General features: G+C 57.7%; 1 protein-coding gene across 2 annotated transcripts in view; it reads left to right on the top strand.

The window, feature by feature from the left end:
- Positions 1-6,005: 6,005 nt before the first annotated feature.
- Tmem132d (transmembrane protein 132D) overlaps positions 6,006-25,660 on the top strand; it is a 444,208-nt gene continuing 424,553 nt past the window's right edge. The window contains exon 1 of one of the 2 annotated variants that reach the window (XM_063225471.1): positions 6,006-6,757. In XM_063225471.1, the coding sequence (XP_063081541.1) occupies positions 6,679-6,757 (79 nt within the window). In that variant the 5' untranslated portion in view covers positions 6,006-6,678. The remainder of the gene's footprint in view (positions 6,758-25,660) is intronic. The other variant, XM_063225470.1, reaches the window with a different exon arrangement.

Raw genomic sequence — 25,660 nt, forward strand, 5'->3', positions numbered from 1 at the left:
GGTCTCGGACTGTGCGGGTGAGGAACGTGTCCTGCAGAACCGGCTGCCCCCACGGGCCAGGGGCTGGGCCATGGGGTGGGGTAAGCAGCTCCTGGAGTCCCTGGTCCTCATGGGTCCCTGCCTGGGGTCTGCAGTGGGAACTGTGTGTCCCTGCTGTCCCTGCCCAGGGCAGTTGGCCCGGTTAGCGGGGAAGTCATGGGTCCTCAGTGGCCCTGCATCCCCGACTCCGTCCACAGTGTCGGGAACCAGGAGAGCTCGGGTGGGGACCCCTCCTCCCAGTCAGGGAGCTCCGAAAGTGTCTCCCCACAGCGGCTCTGCCTTCTGTCAACGCCCCAGCAACGCAGCTCAAAATGGCACGTCTGGCACCCAGGTTGAACTGGGGTGCAGCGCTGAGCGCACACCCCGAAAGGTCGCACGACAGGACAGCTGTGTCCCTGTCAGCGTTTTCCCGGCTGTGTGCGAGGAAGTGAAGACACACGTGCGGAGCTCACACCCGCGGGGCTGTGTGGGGGTGGCGGGTGCGTCTGGGGGTTTTTTTCTTTCTGAGCCTTGGTGTTTCCTTACCCGAGAGGCAACAGGTCACGGACAGGGAGCGAGGGCCAGGGCCAGGGCCAGCGAAGTGGACCTGGGGCCCAGGTCCCCAGAGACGATTTTGCACCTTGCTGAGAAATCCGTGTGGGTTCCATGCTGCAGGAGCCCCGTAAATTACAGGAATGCCAGACTCGGCCAGCACAAGGGAAAACTTGGCGTTTCCATCCGGCAGGAGGGGAGACCAACCTGGCCTCTCTCCAAAGGCCAGCAGTGTGCCGGGTGCCACCTCAGGCCTCCCTCGCGCCCCCTCCAGCCCCACGAGCTTGGTCATGGAACACGCCCACTCTGCACAGTTTAACTCAGTGACAGGCTCAGAGAGGCTCAGTAACCTGGTCATGGCCACACAGCTTTTAATTTGAACCTCAGCAGGGCCTTGGCTCTGCGGGTCCACCTCAGGGTTGCAAAGCGGTCTGATGTCTCTGGCCTCAGTTTACCCTCAGGGACATGGATGATCCGATTGGCTAAACCGTAAGCTGTGTGCAGAGCGTTCTGTGGAGAACCGAGGGCCTGGCCGCTCTCCTAACACAGCAAAGCATACTTTTTCCTGGGCTCAGAGCAGTTCCCTGGTCGGGGCAGAGGGGCCCTGGGCCTGCACTGCTGTGCAGCGTCCTGGGTAGCGAGGACTTTGGGGACAGAACAGGCAAAGCCCTGGCTCCCGGGCAGCTTAGTTCTCCAGCACAGCACCCGGCGTCGAAGGCTGCTTCACGACCTGGAACTTCTTCTAGCAGAAGGGAACGGAACACAGTAAGAGTTGATGTTTAAGTATTTTGTCCCAGAAAGGCACCTGTACATTTAGTAGGGACCTAAATGACAAGAATGGACCAGAGAGCATCTGGTGGAAAGGTTCTCAGCTGGAGGATGGGCAGCTGTGCAAAGGCCCTGCGCCAGGGAGGTGCTGGTGTCTGTGGGCAGCGTGGGTCAGGGCTGTGGCCCATGTGCAGCCCGGGGGCTTCCCGGGGACCTCAGTTCTCCACGGGATATGGCGACATCCTGCAGCCTAGAACTGGAACTACAGGTCTGATTTAGTTTCCCAAAACTTCTACATCTGATGGGAAAGCAGACCCCAACAGGCTGGAAGATGATGCCGTGGGGACCCAACTCTGGCAGGTGAGCAGCGGAGCAGGAGTGCGTTTCCACAGCAACAGCGTGGCTCAGGCCCCTGGGAAGTGGCGAGACCAGGCACCCACAGGGTCTTCAGATGCCCTCGCTGGCCGTGGGCCGGGGGACACAGCCACTCCCAACCTTGCATCCTTTGAACCCCGAGTATCCGGGCAGACACCTGCTTCCTCTGACGGGCGCAGGGCTGAGGCTGGTTGGCCGGTCAGCTGCGGGCACTGTGGGTACGGGAGTCCAGCCTGGCCACGGGGTGGGTGACGAGGGTCGCCCTGAGAACTCACAGAGCTCCGGGGCTGAGCTGGGCACACCGAACACCTCTGATGGACCTCGATGTTTAAGCACAGATTTCTCACAGCGGCTGCTCTGGGAGCTATTTCCAAAGTCCGGTCCAGGAATGGCAAATGGCAGGAAGAACCAGAGCCAAGGAGAAACCCCCAGGGCTCCATCATGCCAGCTCCCAGGTTATGTGTGACCAGACACGGTGGCTGCCGACAGCACCAGGAAAGGCCGGTTCTGATGAGCTGCCCTCCGTCGTCAGACTTTTCCTTTCCAAATTATTTAGCCTCGTGGGAGCTGCTTTACTTTTGTTTTGAGACACGGTCTCACTATGAAGTTCAGGCTGGCCTTGAACTGGTGACCCTCCTGCCTCAGCCTCCCGAGTGCTTGGATTACAGGCGTGCAAAAGTTAATCTGACGAAGGGAAACATTGCCCTCTGTGTGTGTGGCTGCAGTGAGGGGCTGCAAAAGTCACTTGTTTAGCCGGGCGTGGTGGCTCACACCTGTAATCCCAGCACTCAGGAGGCTGAGGCAGGAGGATCGTTGTGAGTTCGAGACTGGCCTGGGCTACAAAGTGAGCTCAAGGCCTGCCTGACTGCATAAAAAAGAGACAAAAAAAAAAAAAGTCACTTGTTTGGGGACAGGAGAGCAGGTGCTGTGCTGCCACCTCCCTGACACTAGGGGGCACTGCAGGCCTGCAGATGTGGGGAGCCAGATCAGTCCAGTGCTGTGTGTCCAGAACTCCAGGTCCTCCAGGCACTCTGTGGGGAGCGGGGGGCAAGCAGGGGCACTGCATCTCCTAGGACCCTCCTCGGCCCTCTGAGCCATTCAGATAATAATGGTGTTGATGTCGTGGTGCATACTTGGTCATTTTAAATCATACTTCCTGTCCCCCAAGGGTGACAGTGCCCTCTTGGCGGTGTTTATGAATTCTGTCCTGTTACCCCACCAGTCCCTAAGTCTGACGTCTCTCACGTGATGAGCAGGGAAGTTTAGCAGCCTCCATGGGGGTGATCACGCCACGTCCATCCTGCAGCCGTCAGCTGGGACACTGAGCACCCGCAGACTGGAGGCAGAGGCAGGCGGGTGTCAAACCAGTAGGGATGACCCTGGTGCGGGTGTTAATGCCCGTGTGGCCGTGGGGGCTGAATTCCGTCGTGCATGAGCGGATCTGCAGTAGGAGGGGAGGGTCCTTCCACCACCGAGTCTCATGCAGAGAGGGAGAGAGAGAGAGAGAGAGAGAGAAAGGGAGAGAGGAGGGGGGGGGAGAGGACAGTTTATTATTTACTCGCTGAGCTTGGAGTGCTTTACACAGAGAAGACAGCGCCTCCAGGGGCCAAGCGCCCCAGCCCTATTATTTCCATCTATTTGTTCCCCAGAGCAAACTTTAATAACTTCTAAACTGGGCCACTGACAGCACCCTGCAAATCCGGCTTCACGGCCGTCACACGACACAGCCTCTCTCTTCCCTTTGATGCCAGCGAATGCAGAAGGGCTGCGGGGCCCTCCCTGGGCAGCCTGGGGCTCCTCCGGGTGGGATCCAGGCAGGGAGCGGGCAGTGACGCCGATGGGCCCGCACCTGACGGGACTCGGCAGCAACAAAGACTTCAGTCGCCCAGGAGGGGCCTTTCAGGTCCCAAGTGAGCCTGACCTTTAAGGGAAGCAGCCAGGCTGGGGCCGCGGCCTGCGACGTGCGTGTCCTTCGCCCATGCCAAACGCTGGACTCCCACGGGATCCCGACTCAGGCACAGAAATGCTGGGGTTCTTGCGGCTCTGGGTCCAGGGCCCCCTTCTCCCTCCTGACCCCACGTGCTGGTGGAGCATCGATCCCTGCATGGAGACACCTCATGCAGGCAGGCGCCTCTTTCCCCTGCCCGGACTGCGCCACCTTTCGGTGGGAAGTGGGTTGCACTTTACTTTACCCCGTTCCCTTCCTTGAGCTGTGCTGCACACGTGTAATCCCAGCCTTCAGGAGGCTGAGGCAGGAGGATCCCCTAAGTGAGTTTGAAGCCAGGCTGGGCTACGCAGTGAATTCAAGGCCAGCCTCAACTGCATAGTGAGACTCTATCTCAAAAAAAAAAAAAAAAAAAGAAAAGAGAAAGAAAGAAAGAAAAGAAAGACAAATCCAAAATATCACTAAAGTAAGGGGCGAGCAAGAAAGCACAAGACACTCCCTGTTGGAGTCCAGGAGGCAGGCAGCCGGCAGCCGGCACCATCCAGGTGGGAGGACTCGCCCTCACCCTCTGTTTAAACGCAGGAAGCCTGACAAGGTTCGCAGGTCGCCCTGCCTGGCACAGCCTCGCTGGCACCCAGTACTCCATCCTGTGGAGCCTGCATGCGGCTGGCAGGGCCAGCGACCCTCCTGGCAAACAGCAACAGACAGGCCGCGCCTGGGCCGCGCCGCACAGCACGCACAATTAATGCTGTTTAATTAGCGACAGAATCAGGCTCACAGGCTGATTTATGGCCCTGCAGAAGCAACGCGTATTCCTGGAGGGAAGCATTAACCGAGAGGAACCAGGCCGAGGGTTCTGACGGGAAGGTGTCCCAGAGACTGCAGCTGGTGTCCACAGGCCTAGGGACCGCTCTCCCCACAGTGACCTCTGCTTCCCAGAAAAGCTTCCTCAGCTCGGAGCCCACAGATTTCTGCCTCACCAGCTGCACAGCCAGACTCCGAGGTCACCCGGTAGCTTCAGGACACAGCGAGCCCGGTGCGGTGACACTCAGGGAAAGGACCTGATGACGGCCCTTTCTGAGCAAACGCTCAGGTCTGCTTAGGAAAACAGAAGATGACGGTTTTCATGAAGAACAGTGACATTAACTTGTGTTCGACACAGCTGAGAGCTGCCGGAAGCAGAGACAGTCCCGGTCAGGAGGGAGGCCCTGGCTAGAGGTGACCGAGCGGCACACAGCGGCTCTGCTGCTCAGCGGCCTGGGGACAGGGGTGAGGTGCAGGAAGCAAAACCCCAGCATTCTCAATCAGGGACAAAGGGTCGGCTGTCCCCGCCACCGTGCATGACACCAGTGGCCACAGTCCCCTGCCCTGGTGGTGCCAGCTCAGGGGACTGGCCGGCGGGGATGGGTTTCACTCACTGTCCAGGCCACACACTGGACAGGACAGTGTCCAGGGTCCCCAGTGCATCTCTGTTCTCACTTTAGATTTTTACAAGACACAGCATCATCAGAAAGAAAAAAGAGGGTAAGCTCAATAACGAGCCAAAAAGACAGACAGACAGACAGACAGACAGACAGACACTCAGAAGACTCTGGAGACAGGAGCCCTGGAAAGAGGGCTTCAAAAAGCACCCCCACCCCCCGCCCGACTGTGGCCTCCACCAGTTGTGCCCTGGGACCCGGGCACACAGTGTCACACCCGGCCCCCAACCACAGCAGCCAGGTGACGGTGCCTGCTTCTGCCCACCCAGGGGGCAGAACCAGCGCCGTTGGTTTAAGCAGTCTGTGAAGGTGCAGGACACGGTCCCCTGCCTCGCTCTGACTGTCCCTGCGGCCCATCCCGAGGCACCTGGGGAGGGTGGCCCTGCGCTTAGAGGCTGGGTTCCGTGTCCTCCAGGGTCCAGGGAAGGAGCTAGCCAGGGTCTGTATGACCTTCTCAGGGCAGTGCCCTCTGCCAGCTGGTTGGTCCGGTCTCCATGGCACACTTGGGGCGTTAGGACGGAGATCTTCGTGGGACCCCAAGTGGAGGTCATCCTGGGATGCGACTGGGGACACAGACCCAGCGGAAAACAGCTCTCGCCAGGATCCCCTCTCTGGCCACCGTGCGCTCCCATCTGGTGAGGTCTGGAGCGACACCCGGCTGGCTTCCAGCAGCCAGCACTGAGGAAGCCGCGAGGCCATTGGCCACCTGTTGTGGGCGTGGGCGGCCCAGCTCCTGGCCGGGAGAGCGCGGTGTCCCCTGCCGGCCCCTCGCGCCCGCCCACCGGCGAGCAGAGGCAGGAGAGGGGCGGGAGGCTGGGTGCGGGCAGGCCGGGGAGGTGGGATCGAGTTTGCGGATTGGGGCTCACAGCTGTCACTCCGGAAGGGTGGGGCTTTTTTTTTTTTAAAGGCAAATTTGCAAGGCAAACCCCCAGCCCGCTCAGGGCACCTTCGCGGTCGCCGGCGCTCCGGATGCGTTGTTGGCTGCGCGGGGCCAGGCGCGCGCGAGCCAGCGGTTCCTCCCGGCGCAGCTGGGCCGCGGCTGCCCGCGCTCCGGGACCGAGCCGAGCCCGCGGGGCCGGACAAAGGGGCTTCTGCACCCCCAAACTTCGGACGCACAGCGCGCGCGAGCCCGGGGCGCGGCGGCCGCCTGGGATGGGGGCTGTCAGCTATGGAGCCCCGCATCACCCAGAGCGCCCGGGGACCCGCGCGCCACCGCCGCCGCCCTGCGCCCGCTAGCCGGTGAAGTCTCTGCCGGGGTCTCCGTCCCGGGCGCCGGGGCCACTGTTGGCCCGGATAACGGGAAGGGAAGAAGCCCCCGCGGGGTAAAGATTTTGGAGGACTCCGGTGGGCGGCGGAGGAAGGAGGCTAGGCTGGCGCGCGGGGGTCGCCTGTCCCGGCCATGGCCCGGCGCAGGGTGCGCGCGGGGCACCGGGGCGGCAGCCTGGGTTCCTAGGGCGCGCGCCCTCGCCCTGCCCATCGCGGCCTCCGGATCGGCGCGGCCCCTGCACCGCCCTCTCCACCTGCGCTGTGGGTCTCAGGATGTGCCCATCCGAGATGGGGACGCTGTGGCATCTGTGGTCTCCCGTGCTCATCGGCCTGGCCGCCCTGTTCTCCAAAGGTGAGGATCCACCGCCACCTCGGGCCAGGACTAACTTTGCGGGGAGGGAGCGGGTGTGCGTGGAGCGGGCTGCGCGAGAGCCGCGTGGGTGTGCGGTGCGCGTGCGGGCGGCGTGCGCGGGGCTGCAGCCTCTGGGCCGCAGGTGCCGGCGCGGGAGGAGCCAGGCAGGCTGGGAACCGCAGGGGAGCGGGCGGCGTCCGCGCTGGCGCCAGAGGGTGGGATAGGAGTCCTCGGCGGGCAGGGTGGCCGCAGCGGCGGAGCCCGAAGTCAGGGCTCGGATTAAAGCAGCCCGCAGATGCCTGGAATTCGCAATTGACTTCCCTGCCGCGGGACTGGGTTGGAAATAATTTCAGAGCAGTCCTGTTGCGTGGAATGGCCTTTTAGTGCATACGAAGGTGCTAAAAATACCGCGGGGGCCAGCAGTGTGGCAGCGAACTGGGCCCCTTTTGCAGGACCTCGCAGAGGTGGCAGCCCGGCTGGGGGCAGCGTCCCACGGGTTGGCCGGGTTGGGACTGCCACTGATGCCCTGGCTTGTCACTACCCGGCCTGACTCAAGCTGTGGTGGAGCCTGTGCCCACTGCCACCCCCTGGCAGGGACCAGAAGCCCCTGCAGAAATTCCTGGGAGGGAGGTTGATTCCCACAGCCACGGATCGGCTTCCTCGGGTCCAGGGCCCAGTTACCCCCGACAAGCAGCTTGGGAGGGAAGCTGGGCTCCTCCGCCGTCTCCAGGGTGTGCTGGGAAAACCCTTTCCACACATTTCTCTGTGAACATTTTCCTGCTGAGGTCTCGCCAGGAAACTTCGCAGCCAGGTCCTGCGTGCAGTCTGTAAAGGCTGCAGTGGGCTGCTCTCCGAGCTCTGTGCAGTGGCCGAGGTCTGGGCTCTGGTGAGGTGAGGATCTGGACCCTCGCTTGCTGGCTTTCCATGCTGGTGGCTTTAGCAAGGGGGTGTTGGGTTCTCCTGCTGTACCGTCTTTATGAGTGCAGTAGAAGCGGGCTCCTGGCTTCTGTGATGAGTTGGGGACACGCAGAGGACCCGAGCTTTGGGGACTTGGGATGCATAGAGCGAACACAGAGTGTCTGTGCGGCCTGTGCAGGCGGACACGAGGGTATAAGCCAGCCACACTGGGGCCAGTAGCGGCCGGCAGGCTCTGCTGTCAGGCACGGTCTCAGTGGCTGTCGCTGGGCTTTCTGGTGAGAACAGGCCGCTCTGTTCCCCGATGCCACCCCTCAGGGTCACTGAGGAAGGGAGAGGGCGGCTTTGTGAGCAAACAGGACCCGGCCACTGTGTTTGCTGGGTTGTGAGCTAGTTGCTGATCTGGTTTCTTCCTCGGACTGAGCAGAGCCGGAGAGAGAGACCTGCCTTTCCTGGGCCCCTCTGGGCTTCTCCAAAGGGAAACACAGAAACCGTCCTCTGCACACCCTCGAGGTGTGGGAGCCTCTTTTCTAAGGGGCCCTGTGGTCCCAGGATGTGTGTGGGCACTGACTTTGGAGAGTGCAGCCTGCGGCCAGCCTAGAAGCCAGCGGCCTGGAGTGGGCCTGCACAGACCGAGTCCCGGTGGGTGTGGGAGGGTTTGGGGATCGTCCAGAGCCGCTGCTTCAGAAGCAGCCAGTGGTATGGGATGTGGAAAGTGGGATTTCATGGTCCAGAAAGAACCCACAAACTGGGGAGATTCAGGGCTTTTCACAATGTTCCCAGAGTCCTTCCCCCAGAGACTGCGTGATGGCCTGAAGGTTCCAGCCTGTCTGAAATCAAAGATGAGCTGCTGGGCATGGTGGTGCATGCTGGTGATCCCAAGCCTCAAGAGGCCGAGGCAGGAGGATTGCTAGGAGTTTGAGGCCAGCCTCGACACATAATGAGTTCAAGGCCAGCCCAACTACCTAGTGAACCCCAGTCTCAAAAATATAAAACAAAACAGAACAAAATACAGATGGGCTGAATTGGAATGGATTTTAGGCGGGAGTAAACCTGCACACTGTAAAACACCTAATCTCCTTGCAGCTGAATGTAAAACGGAGAATATTACCGTGCATTAAAAAACTCTCTCGGAATGGTTTTATTGTACGGTCCAGAGCTTTCCAAATAGGAAGCCTGAGCAAAGCAGAATCCACGTTTTGATAGCAGACAGTGACCTTGGTCCTTCTCCCTGACTGAGCTCACGAGCTGGAAGTGACGAGCCACCGCGGCTCTCCCCGGCCTGTGACCTCTGTCTCCGGGGACCTGGGCTATGGGATGAAACGAAGGGGGCTGTGAGCACCCGGTCCCCCGACTCTGGATGAAGGCGTCAGGCGTGTGGGGCTTGCGTTCAGTTCTTGTCTTTGAGCAAACTCTATGTAGGTTGCAAGTGTGCCGCCCTGCAGGTGAGTTGATGCATTGCTGTGGGTGCTGTGGGCCGGGGATGGGGGCGGGAGCTAAGCAGCCAAGTCAGTGAGAGGCAGGTCCCGTGTCACCGCAAAGGTGGGAGCCAGAAGGGACCGCAGTTGCTCGTCCCCAGCCACGTGGCCTCACACTCCCCTGCTGCAACGGAGGCAGTGGGCATCCAGCAGGGGCCTCATCCTGGCCTGTGAGTGTCCACGTAGGGCCGTCCTCCTGGGCCAGGCATGGAGGTGCCACCTCCGGCTCAGGGACAGAGCGGGCTGGCCAGGCTTGAAGGCAGGGACAGAGCTCCAGTGTCTCCAGTGTCTCCAGGGATGGGTTTCAGGGCAGGATAACGGGTCAGGAGGAAGTCAGGGTGTGTGTGTGTATGTGTGTGTGTGTGTAGTGTGAGCACCTGTGTGCTCTATCCATCCATCGACGCAGCCACCCATCCACTCATCCATTCATCCACCCACCCAACCATTCATACACCCACTTATCCACCCATCCATCTATCTGCCCACTGACCTACTCATCCATCTACCCATCAATCCACTCATTCATCCATACACCCACTTATTCTGCCATCTATCTGCCCACCCTCCACTTACCCATCCTCCCACCCATCCACTTAACCATCCATCCATCCACTCATCCATTCACGCATCCACCCACCCGGCCATCCATCTACCCACTCATCTACCTACCCATCCACCCACCCATCCACTCTCCCATCCACCAACCCACCCACTCATCCACTCACCCATTCATCCATCCATCCACTCATACACCCACTTATCCAGCCCACCTATCTATCTGCCCGCCCATCCACCCACTCATCCACTCATCCACGCATCCATCCACCCACCCATCCACCCACCCTCCATCCACACATTCGTCCATCCACCCATCTGTCCATCTGTCCACTTTCCCTTCCATCACCTATCTACCCATCCATTCAACAAATACCAAAGACCCCATGTTCTCAGTGACCCAGATCCTCTGCAGGAAGTCTTTGCAGTATTGTGAGGATGGGTGAGATTCTCAAGGTCCCTGGACTGGGCATGGTCAGTGCACTTATGCTCTAGATTTTGAGGTGCCCTGTGCTTCACCTCACTGTCTTACATGATCCGTGCCAATTCCGATGGCTCCATGCCCAGCCGCCCCCTCCTCCTTTGCTCTTCTGACTCCTCCATCCCCTTTCTCTTCCTCCTGAGGGGCACACTGGCCCCTACACCGTGCTGGCCAGGAGGAGAGACAGAGACGCATGCACAGAGGGTGAGGACAGGAAGGGCCTTTCCTAGGAGTGGCCCAGGAGACAGAGCCCTCGTTCAGGCTGTGGGAGAGCCAGGTCACTCCTCGGAGAGACAGAGGGAAGTGTTGGGAGGTGACACATGCCGTGCTACAGGCTGGGGTGAGAGGGTCCTTGTGGCCTCCTCTGTCTTCCATGGCTGCCGGCTGTCCTTGGCTTGGGGCTGCTTTGTGCTGCTGCCCCCAGAGCTGGTGTCCTGGCCCTCTGTGCTCTGCCTGCCTGTGCCGCCTCTCCTCTGTGTGCAGCCCCCGCTTCCCTCTCATAGGGACAGGAGCCATTGCCTTCGGAGTCCCCCAAACATTCCAGGTGATGGCCTCCCCTCCTCCCTCACTGTCAGCTTCTCCCTCTTTGCACCAACACTTGCAGGTCCAGGACTCCCGTGCCAGTGTCTGTGGGAGCTGACACTGGGTGAGGCGTGGTCTGCACCTTCCGCGAGGGGCAGCATCCTGAAGCTCCGTTCCCTGCCTTCCCAGGAAGTGTATGTTTTCCTCTCTGCTGCTGATTTCTCCGCAGCACTTAGCAAAGCGTGCTGGACATTGCAGGGTTGAATAAGAACTCGCAGCGTCTGTGAGAGGCTGAGATGCTGCCTCCGAGTCCTTGCCTGCCTAAAGTGGCTTGTGGCCGTCTGTCCAGACTCACAGGGCCGTGGGAAACACCCTGGGCGGTAAGAACAGGGGCTAAGTTTCAAGTGACTCTTGTGTGGTGGCTACTTGCTGAGGGGTTCACAAAGAGGATTTTGTGAATTTGCAGATAAACCCATGAGGGTGGAGCCAGCTGTAGGATGAAGAGGGTGAGGTCTGAGTCTGGGTGTCTCAGCCTACGCTCTGGGCCAGGCCGTAGGCTTGGGTGACCTATTTGTGCACTCAGCTCGTGGCCTGCAGGGCAGAGGCAAAGGACCACATTATTCTTGTGGGGAAGGCGCTCAGTATCTGCTGGGCAGACGAATCAGTGCGGCTCCAGTTTAATCTCCTCAGCCTGGGTTTTGCCAGCCCAGTTCTCAGTGACCGGAGAGGGACCGAGATCGATTTTAACTCCAGGATGGTCAGGGAGGTTGAGGCTGGCCGGCGGGAATTTTCATTGTCTGGTCACAGTCATGGAGTCCCGGCACGACAAGGCCAAGAGATGACCGCTGGCCTTCTAGGAATAAGAGCGTAGACGGTTCCAGAGCAGCCTGGGAAATGGTGACCCCAGAGGGGGAAACATGTGGAACCAGGACCGATCGACATCACTCCTCCTGGGTGAGGACACGAGGGTTCTGTGAACATGTGGACAGCGAGCTGGGTCTCAGTGCCAGATGCCAGGCCGAGGGGGGGAGGTGGGAGAGGGGCATCGTGGGCACCCGTGTGGGCACTGGAAGCCAGCTTGCCTTTGCTGGGAAATGAGAGGGAAACTCAGAACATTTCTATGCAACATCGCCATTGATTTGAAAAATCTGCTGTAGGAAGAAACAATACAATATCCAGAAGTGATGTACCTCAGACATGGGTTTTGGGGTCCTTTCCGACTCGGGGAGTGCAGGACATCCTCACCTTGCAGAACTGTGGGCTCTGCGTTGAGGGGGCCTGCACCTGAGTGCAGACACGCTGGGGGAGACACCCCCACGAGATTTGGGGATGTGCATGGGGCTGATGCGGGCATACGGGACTATTTTAAAAGGTTTACACTCTTGCTATAGTAAAAGATACATAGAACAAGGCACCGGCGTGTTCAAAGTGAGGGTGTGTGTGTGTTTTGGGAATTAACTGCCACGTGTCTGTGTAACTGGCGTTTTATAAAATTCTTGGCATTTATTAGACTCTGGTATGAGGTTATTCGCCAGTGATGTGGGCGATGCAGTAAATATTAGCAGCAGCGTTTAAAGAGAGTTATATACATTGTGTGTTGAAGCCCTGCAGTAGGAAACCTGAGGGAAATTTGCACTGTCTGCTTTTTGTCTGGTGAGATGCTGGTGAGGCTCACAGTATCGGGATGTTCGGTCCACGGTCAGTGGGGTCCATGCTGTGAGCCTGGGCTGAGGCAGACACATCCGGTGGAAGGGTGTGGCTGAGGGGAGCTGCTCACTCATGGGGGACAGGAAGCAGAGAGCGAGACAGAGCCAGCGGGAAAGGGGCAGGTGACAAAAGAGTCCTGGGGGGGCGGCTGCGACCTTTGCTGGGAGCCCTGCCTCTCCAGGGGCCATCGCATCAGCTTTAGCTGTGGTTATGAGTGACAGGGGTAGTGGGTACCCGCACCTCTGATTGCTGTCTGGAGCTCGAGGTCTGGCCACCAAACCCCAGCCTGAGACCCCACTAACCATGCGAGCAAGCTCTTCTGGACCCTTTGGCTCAGGGCATCCCGGAATCAGGCTCTGCACTCGGGGAGATGGAGTGACGGGGCTTCTGCAGCTCAGACCTCAGCACTTTGGGGTGGGGTTCGGCTGTGATTTCCCCCCTGTGAGTCCCATGCTCATATCTCTTGCTCTTCACAGCAAGGGAACAACGTGGCTGCTTCTGTGGTGACCCCAGCGTGGAAGTTTCCCCTCGGGAGGAGCCACCTGGCCCCCCGGGCTGCTGCTTTCTGTGTAACCGAAGCGTTGGTTTCGGATGATTGTAATTTTTTGAGTCCTTGATTAGATGTGAAAAACATGCACAATGGAAATTACAGTAAATAAATATTTGCGTTCTGCACTGTTAGAAGCAAGCTTCGGAACACAAAGTCGCTTGTTTACTAGCGTTCAGTTTTGAAACGTAAGTTCCATGAGAGTACGCAGGACTCCACTGAATGGGAGACAGGGCAGAACAAATAATGGGGCCTGTGCCCTCGGGGCGTGGGGTGCAGTCAGGGAGACGCAGTGGATTGATTGCATGTGAGGGACAAGGGAGCTGGGGTGAGTGGGGCCTGTGACTCTGAGGGCTGCGGCTCTGGTCCCCATCAAGGCTCTGCGTTGTTCCCTTGGTTCGGTCCCAGGCCTCAGGCTGTGACCCAGCGCCAAGCTGCAGCCCCCAACCTGCCTGCACTCCGCAGAGTGCTGAGCTGACCCTGCCTTAAACCTGGGTTCGGGGATGTTGGTGTCCAGAAAACAACTTTGCATGGGCCCCTTTTATCCGGGTGTGCCTGGGGTTCAGACACATGCAACCTTGGAGTCAGGAGGAACCGGTTTCGGAGATATTCCAGGGTTGGAGGTCGCCCGACTTCCGCTTTGGGAGGGACTCGGGTCGTCCTGCCGCCACTCTCTTGAGTTGTCCTCCCAGAACTGTTTGGCACATTTATTTCAGAGATGCTTTGGCAGGAAAGGATACACAGTAATTCTTCTGTGATGGTTTAAACCCCTCCGGCCTCTGGCCGCCTGCTTCCTGCCTGTCAGAGCCTGTAGGTCATGCGACCGTGGATGGGGCTGGTGTGTGGCGGTGGCCGCAGATGCGTCTCCTGCCTGGGGTGGCTGGTCACTGCGCTGTCCCCAGGACAGGGGCATAAGGAGGCAGTTTTCTTGCATCTCTGGAGTGGTGACCATTCTGGTCTCACGGGCATCCATTGGCCCACAGAGGACTCAGACTCACCCTTCTTTATGGCAGAGTAGTACTCCACAGTGTGTCAGGCCACGTTTTCTTTACCGATTCCTCTGCTGATGCCCTGTGGGCCCTGTAGTTTGTGTCCACACTTGGCCCCGTCTGGGCAGCTGCTGCTTGCTCTGCCGTGCTCACAGCTGTTGCTGTGGAGAGAAACAGCGCCAGGAATCAGGTCGCTTCCAAAGCCAGCGTATGCGTCCCGACTCTGCAGAGCCCCACACAGCAGAATACTACAGTGTTGTAAAAAAGGACCAGCCTCCATAGGAAATGGGTGCGCATGAGACTGAAAAGCTCAGGGAAATAAATCAGACACACCGGCATCACCTGGCTTCGCTTCGATGAGAAACCCAGAGTATAAATGGCAAAATAAAACACAGATAATAACATGCAGGGCGGGTGGTAGATCTTTCGTAGTCCTCAAGAGATGGAGGAAGAGAGGGAGGGAAGGTGACAAGGGATTTAAGATGCTCTGTGTGCCTGCGCCAAGTCGGTGCCTGGGGTCGGTGTGGTCACAGTGGACTGCGCACATGGACAAGGAAACTATAAAGGACTTGGCTTCCAAATCCTCATTTTCTGTGTGTTTTGCTTCTTGATGTTAATCTAGATTGATTTCATTCTGCTTCCCCTGTTCCGTCTCTCTGACACACACACTCACACGCACACAGCTGCTCACCTGGGCCCTTGCTGGGACCCCGTGGGACCTCCATCCCCAAGGACCCTCGGACAATTCCTTTAATCAGGAAATCTCAGCTCACGCTGCAGAGCCCCAGGCTCGCCACGCTTCGTCCTTACGGAAGGTCCTTCCTTATGGAAGTGTGCTGTGTTTGAGTTTCTTGGGTGGCCAGCGGTCACCTGTGATTGTGTCACCTGGAGAAACTCCTGGATACCGAGCCCCTCACGGTGTGAAGACCCCGAAAGGCTTAAGCTTGGGGTCGAAACCCACAGGTTTAGTTGTAAGAAGACAGCAGAGCTCGCTGCGTAGATGACCGTCTGAGTTCTCAATCTGTATCCTGTGAGGGTAAAACTGCCCGGGTTTTGGAGAGGGAATCTGAGTTCGGAAGAAGGGATGACATGGCGGTTCTGATCGGGAATGAAGAATTTCTGCTGGGTTTTAAAAATGGATATTGGTGGGTGTCAAGCCATTTTGTTATTTATATTACAAAAGATGCATTTAAAAGAGTGATGTAACAGCTTAATTTTTAAAATGTCAAGATTTACAATACACTGGAAACTTCATCCTTAGCAACTGTTGAATCTCAGAAGGAGAAGGGGGGATCCCACTCTGCACATGTGCGCGTGGGGCAGGAATCTCAGGTGGCTTCTCCCCGGCATTCGGGAGCAGCCTGTTGGAGGATGGCTGTCAGCATGGTGTCCTCCACCCCGACTGGTCACCTGGGCTGCTGGCCTGTGCCAGGCCACCCTGTGACGGATTGGCGGGCTCCCCCTGCCCCGGTCACACCAGCATCGTGCTTTCCAAATGCAGGAAGCAAAACGCCCCAGGAAACCAGGCACCTGTTCTCCCTGGGCAGAGGGCTGACGCAGTGGGTCTGAATCCCAGCTGCCTGCTTGAATGGAGAAAGGTATTTTGGGAAAGAAAAGCAGGTTTTGCATATAGCAAAACCCACCTTGTTTTACGGTACAGTTCTGTGCTTTTGGACAAATGTATTTCCATCACCCCAGGTTTTTGGTGTCCCTGAGAGTCCACTCCCAGGATGTTGCAAGGGGCCGGCAGCCTGGGCAGTCAGCTTCTCTCCCCAGCACGGAGCAACAGGCCTTGTTGCTTTTTATCCCTGTGGAGTGTCCCTGCGTGGCGGTGCAGGTGTGCAGTCCGCATGGCTTTGGCTCTTACAGATTGAGAGCAGGCACACGTGTTTGTGTAAACCCTCGGGGACGAGACCGTGGATCCTCCGAGCAATGTGAGGTTGTGTGCCACTGCCAGGCTGCTTCGCTGGTGGCCCTGCGGCTTGGCACCTCCTGTGGCCGCGCCATGCTCCAGCCTTGCGGGCCTCCTGGCTCCACTTGGTGATTTCACAGTGGCCTTTGATCCATGCTGAGGTGGGTGTGACCGTCTCTCACCGGGTTTAATCGGTGTTTCCCTAACTATTAAATGGTGCCGAACTGCTCCAGTGTGCTCCGGGCCACCTGCAGGGCTTCGGGAAGATGCCTGCGCTGACCCGCTCAGAATGGGCACCAGGGGGGGCCTTGCCACTCAGGGTTGGGGTCCTGTGCGTCTGCATCTTCTTCGCTTATAGATTCCTGTGAAGTCCGGCTCACTTCTTGTTCTCCTAGGAGGTTGCTTTTGCCGTACTATCTCAGAAGTCCCTGCAGAGCCAGAGGTCGCAGGTTTTCTGTGTCCTGCCGTAATTTGATGGTGCGGGCTGCCCTGAGCATCGGGTCTGTTTCTGGTTGGTTTGTGTGTGTGGTGCAATGTGGGTCAAGATTTTCACACAGAAATGGTAAATGATTTTGAAAGTTCCCTTTTTTGGAGTCTTGGAACACAGAGGGGGAACCGTGCCCTGGTTAATTCCTTGACCCACGCCCAGGCCTCCAGCCAAGACTGTACAGTGGTCTTTACTTTCATGACGATGAAGCTTGGGATAAAGTCAATCTTTTACCTTTCCTTCTCAAAAAATATGTGACTATTGTTCATTTGATTTGAAAAAATGGGAACGCTGGAACGAACCTGGCAGTTTCTTTAAAAAATGCGCTGGGATTTTGATTGGAATCACATTGACCATGTAAACCCTCGATCTTAGTGACCACCGAGTGTGCATCTGTGTGCACTGCCCCGTCCACGGGCAGCGTCCAGCTGATTGTGTGTTCACATTGTCTTTGTTTTCTGTCTTCCCCGAGATGTCAGTATGTAGATCCTGTACATATACTCCAGATCTCTACCCAAGTGTTCCAAGTTACTCATACAGCTGGAATCAGTTTGTATTCAGCTTTGAATTTGTGTTTCTGTATTGCACTTGTATAGAAATATAATCAATTTGTTTATACTATTTTTTAATCCTGAATTCATTTATTTTAGGATTTTTCCTCCTGGGCGTTTGGGAATCTTTCCCATGAGTGTTGATACCACATGTGTGTTGGTTTGTGCCTGCATTTTGATCCTTCTCCGTCTCTCCCTGTCCTTCTCTCTCTCTTCTTCTGTCTGTCGCACTGTGGTGTGGTTTTTCCTAGCTTGTGGGCATGGTAGCCTACATGGATTTATTTTCAAATATGGGGCACCCCCTAGCTAGCCCTGTGCCATCCCATTGGCATGAAATTCTCTCCATATATTTCTGAACTGGATTTGCTAGTATCTAAAGGCAGGAAGGATTGCATACAGGTCTGTTTTATGTTCCAGCATTATCTGCTTTTGGTCTAAGGTTAAGCTGATAGTTTATCCTTCAGGAGACAAGGGCAGGAGCTGCCCCCCACCTGTCTCATCTTCTGGAAGAGACGGAGTCAGGGATTCTTCAAATGTTCGGCTTCATTGTCCGGTGAAACTCTTTGGATCAGGGACATTTTGCAGAAGCTTTAAAGTTGCGGGCTCCTTCTCTGGGTGGCTTCAGACAGTCTGTCTCCTAGTGGGTAACTTTGGTCATTTGTGCTTTTTGATGGATTTATCTGCTTTATGTGTGCTGTCCAACAGAGGAAACGACAGTGTTCCCCAGCCTGGCCGGGCCTTTGGACGGTCCTGATGTCCCCTTTCACCCCTGTTCGTCCGTCCAGCTGGATGTTTATGAAACGTATCTGTGTTTTCAAAGAACGGGCTTTGCCTTTCCATTTAAATGAAATTCCATTTCATTTACATTTTCCTGTGCTTTTCGCTGTTTGACTTTTAGACTTAACTGACCGGCGGGGCTTGGACTTGTGATCCTCCCGCCTCAGCCCCGGGGTGCTGGGACACAAGCTGGCGGCTCGGTTCATTTTCAGGTCACTTCTGCTCTGATGTTTATTATTCGTCTCGGTGGCTCCGTTTTCTGGCGATCTGGCTTCCTTTCTAACTCTGTGCCCCAGGCTGTAGGTTTTTCTCTAGGCACCATTTGAGTGCTGTAGAGCTCCACTTTCCATCACATTTTATTTTTATAACCCGCACGGCTCTCTGTGTACATTGCAGGTGGGGCGCAGCCGCATTTCTCCTGGGGGAGTTGGTGGCCCTCCCGATCTGTTTGGGCACCTCCTGGGCCTCCCTCTCCCCTTCACCTCTTCCTCCCCTTTCCATCTGAAGCCACCTCTTTCCCCGATGCCTCCTGGGACTTCCTTTCTGACTTACGTTTACATGGTTTTGGTTTACTTTGATGTATTTGGTGACTTTCACGGAATTTTCTGCCGTCCACTTCTGGCCGACTCCGTTTTGCTTTGAGGGTGTGAGTGACCTGATATGGTTAGGTGTTTTATTTTTATTTTTTTGCCTTTTTTGAGACAGGTCTCGCTGTGCAGTGCAGGCTGGCCTTGAGCTCACTTTGTAGCCCAGGCTGGTCTTTAGCCTGCCTCAGCCTCCCGAGTGCTGGGGTTACAGGCGTGCGCCCCACACCCGGCTTGTTGGGTGGTTTTGAATGTTCTGGGACGTGTCACTGAGCTCGTGTTCCGTGCAAGTGCTGGGGTGTGTAATTCGGGTGCCGTGTGGTTGCCCCCTGGGTGAGGCGGGCTGTGCGAATGTCCCCGGTCCTTACCGGTTCCTGGCTCACACGCCCCTTTCATTACTGCAAGAGGCATTTTGCCATTTTCAACTATAAATATGGAGCTTCATGTTTCTCCTTGAAACAGAGTGAGTTTTTGCTTCATGTGCTTTAAAGTTCTCTGGTTAACGGCACACACGAGCAGGGCTATTCTGTTTTCTGGATGCATCAATTCCCTATAAATACGCTCCTCTCTGGTGTTACGCTTACTTGGAAGTTAGTTTTTCTTAGATTAAGACAGACACCCTGGTACTCTAAATCCACGTTTGCATGCTGCAATCACTTTCACTTTTCACCAGCTCGTGTCTCTGCAGTGTTTCTCGCAGACGGCGTGTGCCGGAGCGTCACTTTCTGCCTGTGCTGACCAGCCCTGCGCTCCCCGTGTCCCGGATGGGCCGCGTTCATGTGCCCTTGCTCACGGCTGGGACGGAGCCACTGCCTCCTGACTATTTCATGTGCTCTCCTTCTCTTTCTCCCTGCTGTGCTTCCTGAGCTAATGGAGCACAGTTTTTATGTTACTTTGTCCACTGAGTTATTAGCGATCCCTAACAGTCCCCACAGTGGCTTCTTAGGATGCTCAGGACAGATTCTTGGTTCCTGCCCACCCTCGCCTGCAGCAGCCGGGCCGGTTCTGTTGGGCTGAGGTCTGGCTGACCCGCCGTGTCCCCTGTGCGCTCCCTATCGTGTGCCCTGGGTCACCTCGGGAAGCCGTTTCTCGTCCTGTCTTTGGGCAGTCCTCCTCCCTGCCCTCCCTGACCCCCGCTTGAGGCTCGGCTGTGAGGACATCACACCCCTAGTGCTGTCCCTGTCCTCGGATGCTGCGTGCCCCGTGCCCGCTCCTTCCCCCGTGGCTGCCTTCTGGAAGTTTCTGTGGACTCATCCCTGTCCCTGACTCCTGCCTGGCCATTCTGATCCCGAGCCTGTTCCTGGCAGACACTCGTCCTTACCTGTGTCTGTTTCCCTTTCTTTTTGGAAAATTGTTTTATGCGTACACACTTGCCACACATGGTGCTTACAGTGGTCGAGGGGACTTGCACCTGCCTCACCCGTGTGGGGGTCCCATGGTGATGTCACATCCAGATTTCCCCTCTATGTCTCCTTCCCTGTCCACCCTGTGCCAAGTTCCCCGCCTGGCCACGCAGCTGTGCCCTTCCCACCCCGGCTGTATCCCGTGAAGGTGAAGCCTCTGCTTCTTCTCTTCCTGGCAGTCTGTCTGTCTCCGGGCTCCAGGAGTTGGTCCGTCTTCAGACTCCAGGCTGATTGTTTTCTTGGAGACTGGGGAGGCTGCTGAGGAGCCCCAGACTCTGACCTCGAGGGTCACTTGACTTCCGTGCTGGCGGAGTCGGTGAGTAGAGCTTTCCTGTAGGCTCGGGAAGAGCTTTCACAGCCCACTGTTTAATCAGCAGACCAGGAGCTGTGCTTTGGGCGTGAGGTGACCCAGTCTGTGTCACATCCTCCCGGTGACCCGCTCGGACCAACAAAGGTCAGGCCAGCGGGTGTCGAGCTGAGGAGGAGGCACGGGCACAGCCCTGGCCCCGGGGCCCATGGGAAGGTCTGGGTTCCCCGTTAGAGTTGCTGTGTGCTTCACTTGGGATTTAACCGGGAAGACAGGAGGCATCGGAGATAGTTCTGGCTCAGAGAACTGAGCACTGTAAACCATCTCTACAGACATTAGATAGAGGGGACAGGGAGAGGGTCCCACCCCAGGGTGAGGCTGGCACCCGGACAAGGTGCTTCCAGGAGGAGACGGAAGTGGCACTAAGATGCCAGCCCAGAGCGGGCAGAGTTAGTGCAGGCCGGGCCTGTGCCCTGCCTTCTAGTCTTCTGCTGCAGCCAGACTGGGGCAGCCAGGCTAAAGCCAGCTGGGGGCCCAGGACAGGGCCTTTGGGGCTGGTCACACCCCATGCTGTTCAGGGCAGAGATGATCACGGAGATGCTATGAGGGCAACTGCCCCTCCAGCGACCGGAGGACAGCTGCTTTATGGGCAATGCTGACCCTCTGGGTGCAGGGAAAGGGTCAGCCTGGGGTGATGAAGCCCAGGTCTGAGCTCAGGTGCCAAGTTAATCTCTCAACAGGACTTGAAGTGCAGGTGTCTGTGTGTTTCTGAAGCCGCATGGGCAGCCCAGTGTGTGCCCAGAGTGGTCTCTGTGGCTCTTCTGAGCTTGGTGAGGTTGCTTCTAACCTCACTGCCCTGGGCTCTGGCTTCTGGACTCTGGGAACCAGGAGCAGAGTCATTTGGAAGGGGATGGCCTTGGGGGTCCAGAGCTGCTCTGTGTGCTTTGGGAGCACAGATGATGCCCGTGTGCTGGATGGAGGAGCTGCCCAGGGACGCTGCCTGGGTGTGGGTGCCGGCTGGGGCGGTCCATGGCCCCTCATGATTTCCTGCTGTGTGGGACTGGCAGCGGTCAGCTGGCCACACTACGCCTGCATGTCATGTGTGGAGAGAGAATCCTTAGTCTGGAATCAGCGTGGATGCCCAGGAGCAGCTGCTGGAATATGCTTGTCCCCAGGGATGCTCTGTGGGCTGGACAGCCTGCTGTCCCCAGATGCCACATCTGTGTTTGGAGACCATGCGACCTCCAGGACAGCCACTGACCTGGGTGTCCCTGGTTTTCCCGACCACAGCCGCATTGCCTGGTACAGGGCAGGCCAGAGCTGCATTTGCAGGCCACGTCGCCCTGGGGTGCGTCAGTGCCTGCGTGGGAACCCATCAGTGGCCTCTGCCTGTCCTGTCCCTCTCTTGATGCCCTCAGCCTCCCCGAAGCGTCCATTCACAAATCTGAAAGACGGATTCCTGCAGACTCACCTTGCCGGGGCGGGGGTGGTTTAAGAGGTGGTGAATCTGCTGCCACCACTGTGACCTGGCGTCATCTGCCCCCCGCCCTGCCTCTGTTCCCAAGGGGGGAACCGTTCCTTCTGGGGAGCCACGCTCCATGTGCCAGTCTCTATTTTTGAGGTCTGGCTCAGCCCATCTCTGTGCACAGAGAGCCCGGGCAGGGCTCGTGGCTCCCGGGAATGGGGTGCAGGTGGCAGGAAGCCTGAGTTCTGACGTGCTGGAGCCCAGCAGGAAGACTAACATTGACAACAGCTAATTGAATACTTCAGCCTCCAGGGGAGCAGATTTCAAATCTTGGCAACACAGAGAAACAGTCGAATGTCCAAAGCGATCGATATCCAATCTGATCACAGCCTGCGGTGCACACTTATTGAAACATCACACTGTGCCCTGTAAAAGTGCAATCGCTACACATCAGTTAAAAACAGGAGCACAAGATCCCGCTTGCTACAGTACCGAGGCTAAGTCTACTTGGTCACGCGCAGGCCTTGACTTGCCTTACACATGGTGACACCTGCAGACCTGCACACGGCACAGGCTCAGCAGAGACGGGGTGGGAACCACAGGCAGAGAACAACTGCGGATCCACAGAAGCTGGGTGCTGTGCTGAGTGAGCCATGCGGTTCACAGGTCCGGTGTTTAAAATTCTTTCTCCTCAGCCCTGTTTGCGGTGTCTGAGGGTCACACTCCTCGTGGGCAGTGGTGGGCATCCTCGGCATGTCTGACCCTGTTCTCCCCTTTCTGTTCCCTGTCTGCCTCCCTCTGTGTCTCGATCTCCTCCCATTGCAAAAGCTCAGTCTCCCCGTTTCCTATCACCGTCTTTTATTTTGCTCATTTGTTTCTTTTTTTTTTTTTTTTCGTATTTTTACTGGCACCAGGGATCGAACTCACGACCACAGGCTTACAAGGCAGGCGCTTATGCCGCTGAGCTAAATCCCCAGCTCCTATTTTGCTCTTCATTTATAGGATTCCTCATATAAAGAAGCCACACCAGGTTAGAGCCCGTGCGTCTGATTTAGTTCAGGTGCCATCAGGGTCTCCAGCTGCAGCCCCGGGGCCCTTCTTCATGGCCGAGTAGAGCTCCCCGGTGTGTAAACACCACGCCTTCCTCATCCCCCTTCTGCAGCCCACAGAGCGGCTGCTTCTCGGGTCCAGCTGTGGCGAGCTGTGCGGCTGTGGCACGGATGTGTGTGACCCTGTGATGTGATGACTTTAGAGCCTGCCGCCTCGTGACCTCTCAGTTCAACCAAGAAAATTACATGAATTTTAGACTCAGAAAAACCAAAGGGCGGGGTGCTGGCCCGGTGAGGTCAGGTTTCACGGGTGTCCCTTTTGGGGGTCGGAGCGTGCGGTTTGTCTGTGCGCCCCAAGAGGGAATTTGGGACCAGGGTTAATGGCCCCGCCAGATGCATCCTCCTTGTGTCTGGCCCTCTGAAGAGGGAGACTTGGCAGACTCTGTGGCTAATCTCCTGCTGCTCCTGACACATCATCAGCCCGAATCCCTGTTGTTTGTTTAGGTGTCTGTCTGGTTCCCTCTAATTGTCCGAATCCCAGGGGCTGTGGTAGATCAGGGGAGTGTGGGTGGTGACGTCACAGCTGCCCCCTCCTGGGGCCCCGGTCCTTCTTCTGTTTTCTTAATCACCAGCAGAGTGATGCACCCGCCCAGCCTCCCCTCCGTCAGACCTGAGGCCCTGGAAGGTAAATAGTCCCTGCACACATCCATTGCCATGAGAAGGAGAACAATCACACTGTGCAGATGCCACCACGCCCGTGTCTCCTCTGCAGCGATGGCCACCGGGGACCCTGGTGTCCCCTCTCATCCTGTGCTCCTGGAACCACCAGAAGCCAAGCACATGGCTGGCTCAGGGCCAGTCAGCAGCCAAGGAAGCCCCGGTTTCCGGGCTAGGCCTCCAGCTGCTCCTAAGGACAGGTGACCCAAGAGGAGGCTTTTGGGTTCCCATGGATGCGTGCCTGGGCCCCTCGGCTGTGTGAAGTGGGAAAGCTGCTCCCCAGTTCCTGATTAGGTCGAGCACTCACAGAGCAGTGCTGCTGTCCACGAACGGCTCCCCCAGCACAGTGGGGACCCTCAAGCCCTCAGCACTGGTGCCCACATTATCGGGGGTCACTGAACCCGCAGCCTCTGTCTGGGTGGCACCTCCTTTGCATGGAGTGTGAGGTGGTGTGCTGAGGGCTGCCTGACAGTTTGCCCTGGAGATGCCCATGTCTGGCTTTTGAGTGGATGCTGGCCACTACAAGTGACCATGACCTCAGCCCATGGATGCATTTCCCTCCCCTGGATGGGGAAGGAGCAACTCAGCTTGGAAGCTTCCAGAGGAGGAGGAGGAAGTGGAGAGGATCCCTTGTGGCATAGGGGTCAAGATTAGGGGCAGCAAGCAGCCGGCCAGACCCCCTCTGCAGACCTCCTGCGCAGCCCGGAAACTAGGGCTTCCCTGGCTGCTGACCAGCCCAGAGCCAGCCACAGGCTTGGCCTCTGGTGGTTCCAGGAGCGCAGGGTGGTCTGCAGAGGGGGTCCGGCCAGCTGCTCGATGATGCCGCCTCCGGTCCCCTCTAGACCTGGAGCCCTTGGCGTGGAGCAGAGGTGGGAAGGACGCGGCCATGGGGACCAGGTCCCACCTCAGGGATCCCTGGTCGCTTCCCTCCCTTGGGAGGACTCTGGTGCTTCTCCTCGGTGTATCTGGGACGCCAATCAGAGGCCAGGGACAGGAGCACGAGCCTGCAGGAACAGCAAGTGGCAGGGCCACACTGGCTCTGGCCCAGGGGACCAGGTGTGTGGACGGGATCACTAGGTCCCTGCTCTGGCCTGCTGGGTCGCCCTGTGTATTGAGTCCCTTCCTCCTGGTCCTGGGAAGTCTGCTGTCCCGGGCCACAGGTGTGTCTCCCCACAGCCGGGAGGTTGCACGGTGCAGGCTTTGTGTCCCTGAGGCCCGTGGTGGGACGTGGACTCCTCCTGGCTGGCCCAGCATGTCCTGAGGCCCGTGGGACACCTCCGACAGGGCCAGCTGTGGTTGGATTCTGGGACTCCCGGGCCGGACGCTGATTCAGGATGGAGCGGCTGTGTCCCAGGGCCAGGACTGTGGGATCCAGGATCTCAGTGCCATCTGTAGGTTCAGACCTTGATCTTGCGCTCCCAAAGCAACTCTGTCCCTCACCCGTCAGGGCCCTGCAACTCACTTCAGTCCTGACGCAACCGTGCAGCTCCCACAGGCCCTGTGGGTCAGGGGCCAGGCCTGCTCTCTGAGACACCAGCGGGGAGTGGGGTTCCCCGGCTGCCCGCCTCTCTGCCGAGGTTTCTGACCTGGCTAACGGTCTAAGCCTCCTGCCTTCCCTTGCACCAAGCTGCACTTTGGATTACAGGTCAGTCACACAGCTAAGACTCTGGGAGGGACACACAGTGCCCGCCCTCTCCCGGGGCACCGTTGTCCGGCACGTGGATGTGTGCGGCAAACCCGACCCTGCAGAGCCTCTGTCCAGTGCCACGAGGACCTCTGCCCACGCTTGTCACTGCTGACCCAGTCCCACTGTCACCCATGCCTGGGCCAGGCCGAGCGTCCCCCAAGTCCTGCCAGACCTGCAAGTCCGCTCGGGACACAGGCTCCGTCCTGCCGAAAGGGGCTCGTGGAGAAGAAAACAGAAATTCAGGAGCTTTCCAGGGACGGAGGGCAGAGGGCCTGGCTCTGCCCGGTGGGGACGGGTCTGGCTGTGGGCGGATGGGCTGGAGGAGGTGTAGACGTAGGCGTGATGGACCAGGCAGTGTAGACGCACATGTATGTGGGTTATGTCCCGCCGTGCGCCGTGGAGGAGTTAACCACAGTGTCCAGATGCCTCCCGAGTCCCCGCCTGACACCGCGTGCGGGAGAGGCCGTCCAGGGAGTAGCTTCTGACTCAGACGAAACAGGATTTTCATGCCTATTTCAGAAAAATAATTACTTTCTGTTGTTTTCTGTATTTAATTTGATACATAAAATCAGGCAGAAAAACCAGGCCGTTCCGCAGCTGGTGTGCATGCCTGGTGTCTGGAAGCCCAAGCTTCTGCTCCAAGGAACGTGCCTGGACTGTCCCTGGGCGCCAGGCAGGTTGCCCAGATGGGGACAGTGGGGACCGTGCACTCATCCTGCCCAGGGACTTGCACTCTGGTGACATAAGAAAGCGAACCGGTGGACGTGGCA

This window comes from Cavia porcellus, unplaced genomic scaffold, assembly GCF_034190915.1.
Source record: "Cavia porcellus strain 051 isolate PalLab524CR breed Dunkin Hartley unplaced genomic scaffold, mCavPor4.1 scaffold_16, whole genome shotgun sequence".
NCBI lineage: Eukaryota > Metazoa > Chordata > Mammalia > Rodentia > Caviidae > Cavia > Cavia porcellus.